Raw genomic sequence first — 15319 nt, 5'->3', positions numbered from 1 at the left:
AAGATTTTATTCATTTGAGAGATAGAGACAGAGAGAGCATAAGCAGGGAGAAAGGCAGAGGGAGAGGGAGAAGCAGAATCCCTGCTGAGCTGGGAGCCTGAAGCCAGGCTTAATCCCAGGACCTGGAAATCATGACCTGAGCCAAAGGTGGACGCTTAACCATTTGAGCCACCAAGGTGCCCCAACCATATGGTTTTTAAATATTTCTGGTTTTTAACATTGCTAAAAGGAAAATCTTCATAATATTTTAAAAGTTGTTTCTCTGAAATGGTGTAGTACAGTTTATGAATGGAGGGGCTCTTGGGTGGCTCAGTTGGTTAAGCATCTGCCTTTGGCACAGGTCATGATCCTGGAGTCCTGGATTGAGTCTCATGTTGGGCTCCCTCCTCAGCAGGGAGTCTGCTTCTCCCTCTGCCATTCAGCCCTCTCTCTCTCGCTCTCTCTCAAATAAATAAAATCTTTAAAAAATTTATGACTAGAATTATTTTAATATTAGCTTTTTCATGGAACAAATACTTGTTTGTAGTACTTTTTACTTTTCACATTTGAGCTAACGTTCATTTTAGAACTTGGGATTTATAATACCAAGTATATATTTGCTAGCCTTTGCTAAGAGCTGTTGTGCCTGACGAGTTTGCTTTAATGCAGAAAAACTATTTGAACCAGAGATCTCATTTTTTTTTTCCTTGTCATCAAGGCCATTTCTAAAAATCCCTTATTTTTAAAAGCTCTGTATTTTCATATTCATATCATGGTAATTCTTGTTAAAAAAACAAATTATATGAAGGGCAGTTACAATTCATCTTTTCTCCTTTTAAGTAGAATACTATATATATATATATATATGCAAGACAGTGTTACTGTTTAATACTTCACAATGTTACTGGGAGTAAGAAAAGCATAAAAATATAATGGATTGTCATGAACTTGCTACCCACTCCTGGCATTGGAGCCTTACTGATAACTTGGCACTCTAACTTTGTACCCTCTGTTCTACCCCTCTGCTTCATACCAAGAGATAAACACTTTGAAATTTTGTGTTCATTCTTTTGCTAGATTTCTACCTTGTCATTTTTTTTGCCATGGGTTGTACACTCTTTGGGAAGCAGTAGGTTTTCAAGAAAATACTGAAAACTTTGGGATTTATTTATTTTTTTATTTTATTTTATTTTTTTTTTAATTGAGAATGTAGCTTCCATTTATTTGAACAGTTCTCTACCTCTAGAGATGTTAGGGAAATGTTTAATGTAGTGTCCTTTATGCCCACCATATTCTTGTAAAAGAAGTTTGGAAAAATGAAATCTACTTTAGACAACTAACAATGTTTCTGAACCCGTTTTGTTTTCTGTAAAGTAAGAGGGTTGTTGTAGATTGTTTTTAAAAGAGCCTTCAGATTGTAAATTTTTGCTGTTTTTTAATTTTGATTTTTATTTACTCTTTTATAGTTTAAGAAAGATGAAAATTGACTTTGCCCCAGAGTTTTTCTTATCTTCCTCTTGAATACCCATTTACAGGCTATCAAAAGAATCATTTGTTAAAGAACCTGCTATTATAATTAATGTATGGAGACATTTGCAACTTCATTTCCCCCCTTTGAGATATATTTGATAAATCAAAGTAATCCATATAACTTACATGTTTTTTACATGAAATAAAATAGTCATAAGTAAATATCCATGAATACCTTTCCAAGCGTATTATTTATTGTTGTGTAATAAATTATTCCAACACTTAGCAGATTAAGACAACAGACATTTATTATCTCCCAGAGTTTCTGGGGTCAGGAATCTGGAGTAGCTTAACTGGGAAGTTGTGGGTCTCTGGTGAGGTTTTGATGAAGATGTTTGATGGGACTCCAGTAATAGGAAAGCATGGCTGGTCTGGAGGATCTGCTTCCAAGCATGAGTGGCCTCCGTTCTTTACTAGCTGTTCTCTTGAGGCCTCAGTTTCTCAGCTGTGGCTTCTCTATAGGACTGCTCTTGCTATATGGCAGCTGGCTTCCCCAAGAGCTAATACTTTTTTTTTTTTTTTAAAGGTTTTTAATTTATTTATCTGATGCAGAGGGACACAGTGAGAGAGGGAACACAAGCAGGGGAGTGGGAGAGGGAGAGGGAGAAGCAGGCTTCGTGCTGAGCAGAGAGCCTGATGCGGGGCTCCATCCCAGGACCATGACCCAAGCTGAAGGCAGAGGCTTAACGACTGAGCCACCCAGGCACCCCTCAGAGCTAATAATTTGAAAAAGAGAGTAACAGCCGCCAAGACAGAAGTTGTGGTGTCTTTCACAACTTTAATTTTAGAAGTGATATACTATCACTTCTCTCCTCTCCTACTGGTCATACAGACCAGCTCTGGTACACTGTGGGAGGGAACTACAAAAAAGGGGTGAATAAGAGGAGATGGGGAGCATTGTGGTCATTTGAAGATTAGCTCTCACCCCCAAACTAGAGCATTACAGATAACTTGCATCTGTCTTTTATCTCTTCATCCTTACCCCGTTAACTCCCCCAAGAGGTAACACTGAAAGAAAATGTGTGGTTTGGGGCACCTGGGTGGCTCAGTGGGTTAAAGCCTCTGCCTTTGGCTCAGGTCATGATCCCGGGGTCCTGGGATCGAGCCCTGCATTGGGCTCTCTGCTCAGCGGGGAGCCTGCTTCCTCCTCTCTCTCTGCCTGCCTCTCTGTGTACTTGTGATCTCTGCCTGTCAAATAAATAAATTAAAATCTTAAAAAAGAGAAGAGGAAAATGTGTGGTTTTCTTTTCCCTTATCCTTTATTGAAAGAGTAATAAATACATGGCTAAGTACTTTATCGTTTGGCTTGCTTGTTTTTGATTCTCACAATATTGTAACATAATCTATTTTTCTTTTGTGGATTCCTCTTTTTTCCCATGCAGTGTTAAATTTTTGATACTAATTTATGATATGTATGGCTGTAGGTCATTCATTTTTACTGCTCTCTAATAGTCCACAGTGTGAATTTATCTAGTTCTTATTAATGGACATCTTAATTGTTTATAATTTATTTGCTTTTTTTGAACAGTGTTGCCATTCTTGTACGTATGTCCTGCATCACATGAGCAAGAATTTTTCTGGGGTGTGTACCTAAAAGGAAAATTGCTGAGTTGCAGAATATGCAAATGCTGAACTTAAGCTAATGCTGTTATTTTCACATGGGTTCAACCAGTTTAACATCCACGAGAGATTATAGAGTTCTCACTGATCTCTGCTTGGGTTAGGGTCTCTAAGATTATGCTCAGGCTTGATTCTCTAGGGAAGTTATAGAACTCAGACAAAGCTGTTAAGCTCACAGTTACGGTTTTTACAGTGAAAGGATACAGATTAAAATCTGCAAAGGGGAAAGACACATGCGGTGACTTTCAGGAGAAATCAGCTCCAAGCTTCTACATGTCCCAAATGCACCTTATTCTCCCAGCAGTGATGTTTGAAGAAAGGTGTAAATGTTGCCAACCAGGGAAGTTCGCCTGAGCGTTGGTGTTCAGGCTTTTTATTGGAGGTCAGTAATGTCAGCATGAAGCTCCTGTGTGACTTACCTTGGCCACTTAGACTCCAGCCCCATGGAGCAGAAATAGGCTTCCTCATAAGTCACATTATTGGCATAAACTGATCAAACTAGTTCAACATGGCCCAAAGATTCAGGCATACTCTCATTAGTCAGAAACCTTAGAGCTGATCTCCTAGGAACTGGCCAGGGGCCAGTCCTGAAGACCGACCTTTCTTGGGAGTCTGCAGAGTATGAGAAACTCAGGCCTGTTGAGTTAACCCTTTTCCTGCACCTTAGTCTTGTCCAGATCTTGGCATTGTCAGTATATCCCAATCTACTGAGTATAAAATGGTATCTCTTTGTGTTACTAATTTCCAATATGCCTACTCACTGGCCAGACATATTCTTGTGTGAAGTGCTAGGACAAGTTTTTTGGGCCATTTTACTATTGAATTATTGTCTTTTTCTTATTAATATGTAGGAATTCTTACTCTGTTATTTTGTAGGCATGTATTTTGCAAATATATTTTCCCACGTATGTGGAACATACTTTTAATTTTCAAATAAATTGGGATTTAAGATTTTTGTTACTCGTTTCAAACTTAATATCTTTGTAGCCTGAAAATATGGTCTTTGTAATAGTGGTTTTTGAAATTTCTTGGGCTATCCTTAATAGGCTAATATATGATCAGTTTTTGTGAATGTTCATTGTGTTCTTGAAAAGAAAGAATATCTTCTAGTTTGTAGTAGCAGAGCTCTTTATAGCATAGCAAGCCTGGTAATTGTATTTTTGAAATATTCTTTATATTTATTGGATATTTTTAAGCTCAACTTTTCAATTATTGATAAAGATATATTGGTTTTTGTGCTTTGGAAATAATATATAAACACATAGTTTCTTGCTGTATATCTGGCAATTTTTGACTTGTAATTTTTGAGGCTGTTTTATCAGTTGTTTCTGTGTTGAGAATTATTAAATCTTTCTTGTTAACTGACTTGTTGTTTATCGTCTTATACCCTCTACTATCCCTAATTTTTTTTTTAAGTCTTTTCTGTCTAATGTTAAAGTAGGTATTTTTTATGGGTAGGTATTTTCCTGGTATTTCTTTTCTTTTTAATTTTTACTTTCAGTCTTTCTATATCTCTGTTGTAGACATTTCTTTTGTGAATTGCCTACCTGAGCATATAAAAAATCAAATCTGGGTGTGTCTTTTTTAACTGATGAATGTAGTTTATTTACATTTATTGTACCATTGATAAACTTGAATTTTTTCTACCATTTTGTGTTGTGTTACAATATTTTTTCCATGCATCTGTTATTTCTTGTATTTTTTTGATTACTAGAGATTGTTTTAAAACTTCATTTATTTGCTCTTTTCTCTGAAAATGTACATACTCTATTTCTCTACTTTAAAAAATTTATTACTAAAGTATAGTTGAATATAGTGTTCTAATAGTTTCAAGTATACAACATAGTGATTCGATAGTTCTATACATTATGCAGTACTCATCATGATAAAAGTATATTTTCCATCTGTCATTATAGAGTATTAATTATAATATTATTGACTATACTCCCATGGTCTACTTTTCTTCTCTGTGACTTATTTATTTTTATAACTGTACTTCTTTATCCTCTTTTCCTATTTTGCCCATCTTCCCGCACTCCTCCCCTCTGGGAATGACCAGTTTTTTTCTGTTGTTTTTGAGTCTGTTTCTGATTTTTGTTGGTTGGCTGGTTGCATTTTTGATTCTACATGTGAGGAAAATCATATGGTATTTATCTTTCTCTGTCTGACTTATTTCACTTAGTATAATACATTCTAGTTCTTTTCATATTCTCATAAATGGCAGGATCTCTTTCTTTTTTTGTGGCTGAGTAATATTCCATTGTAGATATGTACCACAGATTCTTTAACTATTCATTTCTTGATGGACGCTTAGATGGCTTCCATATCTGGGCTGAGGTAAATAACACTTAAACATAGGGGTGCATATGTCTTTTTGAATTAGTGTTTTTGTTTTCTTTGGTTAAATACCCAGAGTGGAATTACTGGATCATGTAGCATTTCTATTTTAATTTTTTGAGGAACCTCCATACTGTCTTCCACAGTAGTGCACCATTTAACATTCCTGCCAGCAGTGCACGAGGGTTCCTTTTTCTCCACATCCTCACCATCACTTGTTATTTCTTGTCTTTTTGATACTAGCCATTTCTGACTGACCTGAGGTGATACATCATTGTGTTTTCATTTGTAGTTCCCTGATGATTAGTGATGTTGAGCATCTTTTCATGTGTCTATTGGCCATCTGTATGTCTTCCTTGGAAAAATGTCTTTTCAGGTCCTCTGCCCACTTTTAATTTGATTATTTGTTTTTTGTTTTTTGTGGGTTTTTTTGGTGCTGAGTTGTATAAGTTCTTTATATATTTTGGACATTAACCCCTTACTGGATACCTCATCTGTACATATCTTCTCTCATTCAGTAGGTTGCCTTTTTGTTTTGTTAAATGGTTTCCTTTGTTGTACAAAAACATTTTATGTTGGTGTAGTTCTAATAGTTTATTTTTGTATTTGTTTCCCTTGCCTGAGGAGACGTATCCATAAAAATATTGCTAAGGCTGATGTCCAACAGATTACTGGATGTATATTTCTTTCCTTTCTATGGTTACTTTATTTATTTTTTTTTTAAAGATTTATTTATTTATTTATTTATTTGACAGACAGAGATCACAAGCAGGCAGAGAGGCAGGCAGAGAGAGAGGAGGAAGCAGGCTCCCTGCCGAGCAGAGAGCCCGATGCGGGGCTCGATCCCAGGACCCTGAGATCATGACCTGAGCCGAAGGCAGAGGCTTTAACCCACTGAGCCACCCAGGCGCCCCTCTATGGTTACTTTAGATGATGTTTTAACTCCTGTTCTGAACAGTATAAGGATTCAAGAACACTTTAAACCTAGTCATCTACCTTATGACTTATGTGTTATTACTTTCCATGATTATAGTTTTCTTTTTTAAACTCTTTATAAATTAGATATCATGGTTATTATTTTTAAAATATTTTATTTATTTATTAGAGAGAGAGAGCATGTGCCCAAGTCAGGGAGAGGGACAGAGGAAGAGAGAGAACAGACTCCCTGCTCAGCAGGGAGCCTTATATGGGGCTTGATCCCAGGATCCTAAGATCATGACCTGAGCTGAAGGCAGATTCTTAACTCACTGAGCTACCCAGGTGCCCCATCACAGTTATTATTTTATATGGGAAACATCTGTTTGGATTTACATACATTTACCATTTTTTTTTATCTTTTACCATCTCTTTGGGTCATTTTCCATCTCCTTAGAATATGTCCTTTAGAAGTTCCTTCAGTCCCATTTTTTTGTATATTCTCTTAGTTTTGTTTATCTTAAATGTATGTATTTCATTTTCATTCTTAAAAGAAATTTTTTCTGAGATCACAATTCTAGTTTGATAGTTATTTTCTCTCAACCTTTTTGATGAATCTATTCTATTTTTTCCTGCTTCCAATAGTTGTTGAATTGTCATTTTTTAAAATAGATGATTTATTCTTCTCTCTGGTGCTTTTAAGATCGTGTCTTCCTCTTTTGTGTTGTATTCTTTCATTGATGTATCTGGGCATGCATTTCTTTTTATCTGTCTAGCATGTTCTTGATCTGTGGATTTGTGGCTTATATTTTTGTTTAGTTTTATAAGTTCCAGAAAAATGTTAGCCTTCATCTTTTGAAGTGTTACTCCTCCGCTGTCTTCTTTCTTCCTCTATGTCAATTAGATGTATGTTAGACCTAATTTTGTCCTTTTTCTTTTTTTTAACTTCTCTTTAATTTTTTGTAACTTTAATATTTCTATGTTCTCATCTCTTACATTGAATTCTGAATATTTCATAAAATATGTCTTTCACTAATTCACTCCTCATCTCTATCTCACTGTAGTTTAAATCTGTTTGTTTCTTTTGATTTTCACTTATGGTGGTTTTCCTTCATGTATTCTTGGTGATTTTTAATCATGAGCTCTTTGTCCCATCTTAATCTTTGTTTATTCTGCATTATGAAATGGTGTTTTCTTCAGAGAGGATTTGTCTTTGGTACTGCTGGAAAACAGGAGACACAGCCAACCTTGGACTGTTTTCACATAACTTTGTATGTATTAGCTCTGGTAGTTCTCAGGAATTTCACTTAACCCTTAACACTTGTTTTTTGGTTATAAAATTGAGTTTAATAAGATGTGAGCTAACTAGTAAATTTGGGATATGTTTGGAGAACTGGAAAGCAAAATATTTACTTAACATTTTTAGTGATAATTTGTGAAATAAGATGCAAGGCAGAAGTATTTTTGTTATGTGGCTTTTCTTTTCTTTTTTCTCATCTAAGGTAATGTATGCTCAGTTGGTTTTCATAGATTCGGTTTTTTTGTTGTTATTACATTCAGTATAAACCACGTGAATCTCTAATCCTCTGGTTTCCGATTTTGTCAGTTGATACGTAAGCGAAATGAGAGGAATGCTGTGTATTGAGATGAATGGTATATCGGTTAAGAATTTGCTTTTTCGTGTAATTTGAGATATTTGGCGTCTACCTTTGTATAATAGGGAACGGAGAAAAGTGTGCCATTGGATTTTTTTCACACTTGAGAGCTGTTTTAGAGGCTATATAGTGAAAAGTTTTTGGAGCTGCTCTTTAATTTACAGGGACTGTAAATGTCATCTTTGTTACATTTTAACCTAAATTTCTGTTTTTTCATTTCACAATTAAAACGTGCATTTATTTGATTTTTTAAAGATTATGATGTATATTAACAAATCAAATCTCACTTGAACCTTGGAACAGCTTGGTGGACTAGGCAGGGAAAGTGCTTTAATTAGCATCTTCCTGGTAAAAATGCAAAAGGTGTGACACTAAGTGCTGTTACAGACGTTGGAGCAAATTATTCAGAAGATCTGGTAAGATAATTCACGAAGGTTGTTATAGTAAGCAAAATGTTTTTAATGCAGACATGATAGCCTTCTATTGGTAGAAGATGCCCTATAGGATCTTCATAGGTAGGGCAGAGAAGTCTGTGCCTGGCTTCAAAGACTCTGGTAGGGGCTAATGCAGCTGGGGACTATACTGAAGCCAGTGCTCATTTACCATTCTGAAGATCCCAGGGCCCTGAAGAAATAAGCAACATCTGCACTGCCTGGGTTTTATAAATGGAACAAGAAAGCCTTGACAACAACTCATCTGTTTGCAGTATGGTTTTTTGAAAATTTTAATATTTAAGAAATTCAATATTGGATATTTTAATATTCATGAACTTAAATATTGAATATTTGAAGCCCACCCTTGAGACCCAGTACTCAGAAGAAATGATCCCTTTCAGAGTATTACTGCTCTTTAACAATGCACCTGCTCACCCAGGAGCTCTGGTGGAGATAGAGGAGATGAGGGTTGTTTTCAGGCCTGCTAACGTCATCCATTCTGCAGCCCATGGATCAAGGAGTCATTTCACCTTTCAAGTCTTATTAATGAAGAAATACATTTCGTAGGCTAAAGCTGCCATAGATGGTGATTCCTCTAATGGATCTGGGAAAAATAAATTCAAAACTTTCTGGAGAGGATTCATCATCTAGATGCCATTAAGAATGTTCGTGATTTGTGGGAGGAGGTTAAAATATCAACATTCAAAAGAGTTTGGAGGAAGTTGAGTCCCACGATCACGGATGATTTGGAAGGGTCCTAGACTTCCAGGGAAAAAGTCACTGCAGATGTGGTGGAAATAGTGAGAGAACTAACATTAGAAGTGGACCCTGAAGATGGGACTGAATTGCTACCATCTTGTGATAAAATTTGGATGGATGAGATGTTGCTTCTTAGGGATGAGTGGAGAAAGTGGTTTCTTGAGATGGAATCTGCTCTTGGGGAAGATTGTGTGAAGACTGTTGAAATGACAACAAAGGATTTAGAACATACGTAGCCCAAGTTGATAAGGCAGCGGCAGGATTGGAGAGCTTGGCTCCAATTTTGAAAGAAGTCCTGGTGTGGATAAAATGCTGTCAAATAGCACTGCATGTTACAGAGAAATTGTTTGTAAAAAGAAGAGTCAAGTGGGGTGCCTGGGTGGCTCAGTCATTAGGCGTCTACCTTCAGCTCAGGTCATGATCCCAGGGGTCCTGGGATTGAGCCCTGCATCGGGCTCCCTGCTCAGTGGGAAGCCTGCTTCTCCCTCTCCCACTCCCCCTGCTTGTGTTCCCTCTCTCATTCTCTCTCTGTCAAATAAATAAAATCTTAAAAGAAGAAGAAGAAGGAGAAGAAGGAGAAGAAGAATCAAGCAATGGGGCATACTGCATTGTCTTATTTTAAGAAATTGTCGGGGTGCCTGGGTGGCTTGGCTGTTAAGCGTCTGCCTTCAGCTTGGTCATGATCCTGGGATCCTGGGATTGAGTCCTGCATTGGGCTCCCTGCTCCTTTGGAGGCCTGCTTCTCTCTCTCCCACTCCCCCGCTTGTGTTCCCTCTCTCACAGTCTCTCTCTCTGTCAAATAAATAAATAAATAAAATCTTTAAAAAAAAAAAAAAAGGAAAGAAATAAATTGCCACAGCCACCCTAGCCTTCAGCAACCACCACCCTCATCAATCAGCAGCCATCTACATGGAGGCAAGACCATTCTCTACCTAAAACATTGTAACTCACTGAAAGCTCACATGCCGGTTTGCATTTTTTAGCAATAAAGTATTTTAAATTAAGATATGTACATTGTTGCTTTAGGCATAATGCTATCATACCCTTTAATTATAGGATAGCATAAACATAACATTGTATGCAGTGGGGAACCAAAAAATTCACTTACCTAGCTTTTTGGGGATATTTGCTTTATTGTGGTGGTCTTGAACCAAACCCACAATATCTCCAAGGTATGCCAGTTCCTTTCTACTCTGTCAAGTTGCTTGCAGAAGAGTATGCAGTGGGAAAATACTTCTTCCACTTTGTTACTCATCAGTAATCAGTTGCATTTCATATCATTATCTTACTGCCATTATAGTTGTCAATGTTGTTTTGTAGTTTCCTAGCTACTGGCTGAATTGCTGAGAGGGTGAAATTGTTTTGGAAATGAATGGTACTTCAGTTCCTCATGTTAGATAGAGTTTTGCTCTATCTAGTTACTGCTTAGGCGACTCTAACTTGTATTCAAGGTGTGTCTATTACCTTCTAAGTTAGAAGCTTGAGGGAGCTTCTGGAATGTCTACATTGGGATGCAACAGTTCTTCCAGAAGCTTTGAATGTTAGGCTGACTGATTATATAGGTCAAATTTTGTTCTTACTTATTTAACAAGTCTCTGAGTTACCTGTAATGTATAAGGAAGGAATTTTCAGAAAGCACAATCATTGATTATGTATGTAGACATTCTTGTTTATAACCTTTTTTTGGTCCTTCAGATCTCATGGAAGCTCTGAAGCCGGATTACGTGGCCCCCCTGGTCCTTTGGCTTTGCCATGAGAGCTGTGAGGAAAACGGTAGCTTGTTTGAGGTATTCTGTACCTTCCTGCTTTCTCTCAGAGCAATACTTGTGTAATTGTGTAAATGTGAAAAATGATCTAAACATTAGTGTTTTCCAGTTGCTCAGATTTGTAAACATCTGTATGGGTTGGTATCACTTGTGTATTTTTTATTATCATGGTTGACTAAGGAACACATGTTGATGAATTTCCTTTTCAGAAGAAGTAACAGTGACTTCATACATTGTTTTTCCTTATTTCTTCATTTCTAATCTTATCTAATGAAAACATGGCTGGTTTGATGTCTTTGCTCAAATGGAGAAAGTTTTATTTGGTTTGGGAACTTGGATGTGGAAGTAGAAGGATACAGAGTTGGGTTTAGTGTCAGCGAGGCTGGGTTTTGAGTTCTTTGATAATTGCTGGCTCACTGGAATATTGTGCAAATTAATGTCCCTGAGTGTCAGTTTTCTTGGGTTTTTGTGGTGACAACTAGAAATCATATTTTTAATTTTTAAAAAGATTTATTTATTTATTTGAGAGAGAGAGAGAGAGAGAGAGTGCAAGTGGGAGGAGCGGGAGAGAGAATCTAAAGCAGACTCCACCCTGAGCGTGGAGCCTAGCACAGGGTTTGATCCCATGATCCAGAGATCATGACCTGAGCTAAAACCGAGTCAGATACTTGGCTGACTGAGCCACCAGGGCCCCCAAATCATATTTTTAAAATCTTGGCATTGGATCTAGTACATAACAGTCAGAATTCAGGGGCTTCTGGTTGACTCAGTCGGGAAGTGTCTGCCTTTGGCTCAGGTCATGATCTCAAGGTTCTGGGATCGAACCCCGCATCAGACTCTCTGCTCAGTAGGGAGCCTGCTTCTCCCTCTCCCTCTGCTGCTCCCCTTTGCTTCTGCTCTTTCGCTCTGTCAATAAATAAATAAAATCTTTACAACAAAACAAAACAGAAAAACCAGTCACACTTCAATTTTAACTATTATATAGCTATAGCAGAAATTTAGTCTGGGTGTGATACATGAGTAAACATAACTTACTATTTTAATTTTAAAAATAAACATTACCATTTTTCCTTGCTGTAGAGCTTTAAATGTTTATTATAAAATCAAAAAGTACACATCTGCTGAGATCTAGTTTTTACTCCACAAAGTCCTTTTAGATCTCTTTATGCCAATAATACATCTTTGATTCCTCATTTGGGTGTGATCTCTCTTTTTTTTTTTTCCTGGGACTATTATATTTTAGATCCTTGCCCCCAACCCTTATTTGATTCTTTGTGGTAATAATGAACCTGTTCTATGAAGAATACTAGGAAATCCGAAAATATATGTTGGTAGCAAAATAACCTGGCTTAGTTTGAAGTGAATACTATATTAATCAGATACATTTGAATAAAAAGCTGTTTAAAAAAACAGTCTGCACATGTCTAAGTAGAAGAGTGTGCCCCCACTTCCTTAATCACAGCCATTGAATGTAATTGTGGAAAATTAGAGGCAGAAAGAACTTTATATAAGACCTTTGCAAATTTACCAGTATTAATCCATCTGGGGCCCAGAATTTGGTCTACCTGTCTTTTACATCATTAAGGAATTTCATAAACTTTTTATGTTTTACATTTACATTTGTTATTAATTTTGTGGACAAAAATCATACATGCCTTTGTAGAAAAAATAAACTGGAAAGTGTAGAGAAGAAAATAAAGATCATCAGCATTACCCCTATCCAGAGATAACTATTGTTATCCAGAGATAACTACTGTTAGTATTTCTAGGCTTTGTGTGCCTCTTATATGAACAATCTTTTTTTTCCTTATATCTCCATCTTAAACACATAGCCAAACCTACGGAGACAACAGGGTCATTTTGTAGATGAAGTTTTGTATGTTGTTCTTTTACTATGTTGTGGACATTTTTAGTGAGGAACATTTGGTGTGCATGATTGCTAAAATACAGTAAGAAACATCTGTGATATTCCAACTGAAACCTTGAAAATAAATTTTGCCACTTTGTTTGCAACATTCTGAGAGGTATCTAGAGTGTAGGATCGAGACCGTTTGGTTCAGTTGGAGCTCCTGCTTCCACTGCCTGGGAGGAGCTTACAGCAGCTTGAGGCTTCATTCCCCAAATGTGGTTAAATAGGGTTTCTCTCTTGTCTGTTACCAAAACCACTGTTGATTTGTCTGCTCTGACAGCATCAGGGCTAATGGGTCTACTGTAAAAGTTGTGGGCATATTCATATAGAGAAAAAGGGTGAAAAAGGCCTTACTTGACTTAGAGCCCGAGCATGTGTCATGTCTCTGCATACATTTTTTGTTGGCTTGTTCATGTGGAATTCTCACGATAAATTCTGGCACAATGTAGTTGTGCTTGAAGATTGACGACAAGATTTTTTTTTTTTTTTAATGAGAGATTCTCTTCTGGGGATTCTCTAGGAAAAAAACTGATGTTTCTGTGCAGCAATTAATATATTTGGTCATTTGCCTTTTCTCTACAAAAGACACTTTATTAAAATGACTGTAGTCAAGTCCTACTTTTATTTTTCTTTCCTTTTTATTTTTTTATTCACTAGAACTTTCTAAAGGGATGTGTTCTTTTCCACCTGCGGTGTGCTGGACAGGTTTACTATTTTATATTATTTCACCTTGATGGTTATCTCATGAAGAGTTGTCTCATTATTTTACATAAGGGGAAATCTGGATTTAGGGAATTCACATAAATTGGTGAAGGTCACACAACTAGTAAGTAGAAGAATTAGTACGAAACCTTGGTTTCTGACCTCAGTCATGCTTTTCCGCCATACGCATTTCTACTACCCTTGTGTTACTTTGTGTTTCTACCCTGAGAAGATGAACAACACACAGTCCTGGAGACTGGTGGGCTCTTGTAGAGCTGTCTTCTTTTCATCCATTGTGATCTAGCCCTCTGATACTCTTAAAGAGGTAGATGCCTGTTTTTCTAATTTAACAAATTCTCTGCGTGATCCACTTTAGATGGTGTAACTGTTTTTTCTTCTTTTTGGTAGGTTGGAGGAGGATGGATTGGAAAATGTAAGTCTCCTTCAGTGTTTGGTTTGCCATATGTTGTTTCTGTATTTTTTTTTTTAAAGATTTTATGTATTTATTCGTCAGAGAGAGAGAGAGCACAAGCAGGCAGAGTGGCACGTGGAGGCAGAGAGAGAAGCGGGCTCCCTGCTGAGCAAGTAGCCCAATGTAGGACTTGATCCCAAACCCTGGGATCATGTCCTGAGCCGAAGGCAGCCGCTTAACCAACTGAGCCACCCAGGTGTCCCTGTTTCTGTATTTTTAACCCCGCACATCCAGTTGGAGCTGCATAAAGATCTTGCCAAATGCCTCACTCTTGGAGCTCGTGCATACATAGTCACACGCAAATGTGGTTTTACCAACAGGTATTCTAAAATGTGGAAGCTGTTCTGCAGGCCTTTGGCATTTTTAAGAAACTGTTGAGCTGTTGTTTTTCCTGTTGGCAGCCCTTATTTAGATCTTGTCCGTCTTCAGACAGCACCGTCTCTTTTTATATTGGTGTTTGTCCTTCCGTGTGTCCGGAGTCCCACATGATCGTTCTTGCTGTTTCTGCAGAGAAGTGAGTGGGAGAGAGGGTGGTTTGGAAAAGCTGAGAAGAGCCCTGTGCTAGATGGCACACAGCGGGAAGGTTCTCCAGTTCTCTCATTGGAGTCTTTTCTTCCTTGGGGTCATGGGGCAGCAGGAGGTGACAGTGAGGAATCACATGGACAATGTATGGAGACAGAAATTGCAAATGATATCAGGAAATTTTTCTACTTCACTCCAGTAGGAAACTCATTTGGCTTCAACCCTCTATTTCTCCAGCTCTCCAATCTTGTGTGCTTCAAATTGGATAATTGCTTCATGATGTTTAAAAAAAAAATGTGAAAATTCCAGTATCTCAAATCAAGTTTTCAGTTGGCTGCTGGAGTTAAAATCAATTGAGTTATTTAAAAGGTGATCATTATTGGAGGGTATCGTTATAGAGTATCAATATTCTCATCATTAATGACCATTCTCTTCAGTTATTAAAGTAATGTATACTACGTGAGTATTACTCAATATAAGTGTCTCAGGATACCACTTAAGAAAAAAAAATCAGTTGTTGAAATAAAAGCTCTTTCTGGGACTTTATTAGTGGGAAAGCTCTACAAGCAGGCTTTTCAGTCACTCCCTGAAACGGATCTTCAGTTTAATAATCATCAAAGTCTGACCATTATGTTTAAATAAGGTTACTAGTGGGTGTTTTATTCCTTGGGCTTTTTGAGAAGAAAACTGTATTAAAAATTCTCCTCATAGAACTTATG

The 15319-nt window shown here is 37.1% G+C and overlaps 1 protein-coding gene across 2 annotated transcripts in view; it reads left to right on the top strand.

Moving 5' to 3' along the window:
• HSD17B4 (hydroxysteroid 17-beta dehydrogenase 4) overlaps positions 1 to 15319 on the top strand; it is an 89051-nt gene that overhangs the window by 29753 nt on the left and 43979 nt on the right. For both annotated transcript variants that reach the window (XM_047729735.1, XM_047729736.1), the window contains exons 9-10: positions 10925 to 11016; positions 14015 to 14039. In XM_047729735.1, the coding sequence (XP_047585691.1) occupies positions 10925 to 11016; positions 14015 to 14039 (117 nt within the window). The remainder of the gene's footprint in view (positions 1 to 10924; positions 11017 to 14014; positions 14040 to 15319) is intronic.

Source organism: Lutra lutra, chromosome 5 (genome assembly GCF_902655055.1).
Source record: "Lutra lutra chromosome 5, mLutLut1.2, whole genome shotgun sequence".
NCBI lineage: Eukaryota > Metazoa > Chordata > Mammalia > Carnivora > Mustelidae > Lutra > Lutra lutra.
The sequence above is the reverse complement of the archived record's forward strand: the minus strand, read 5'-3'. Positions and strand labels throughout refer to the sequence as shown.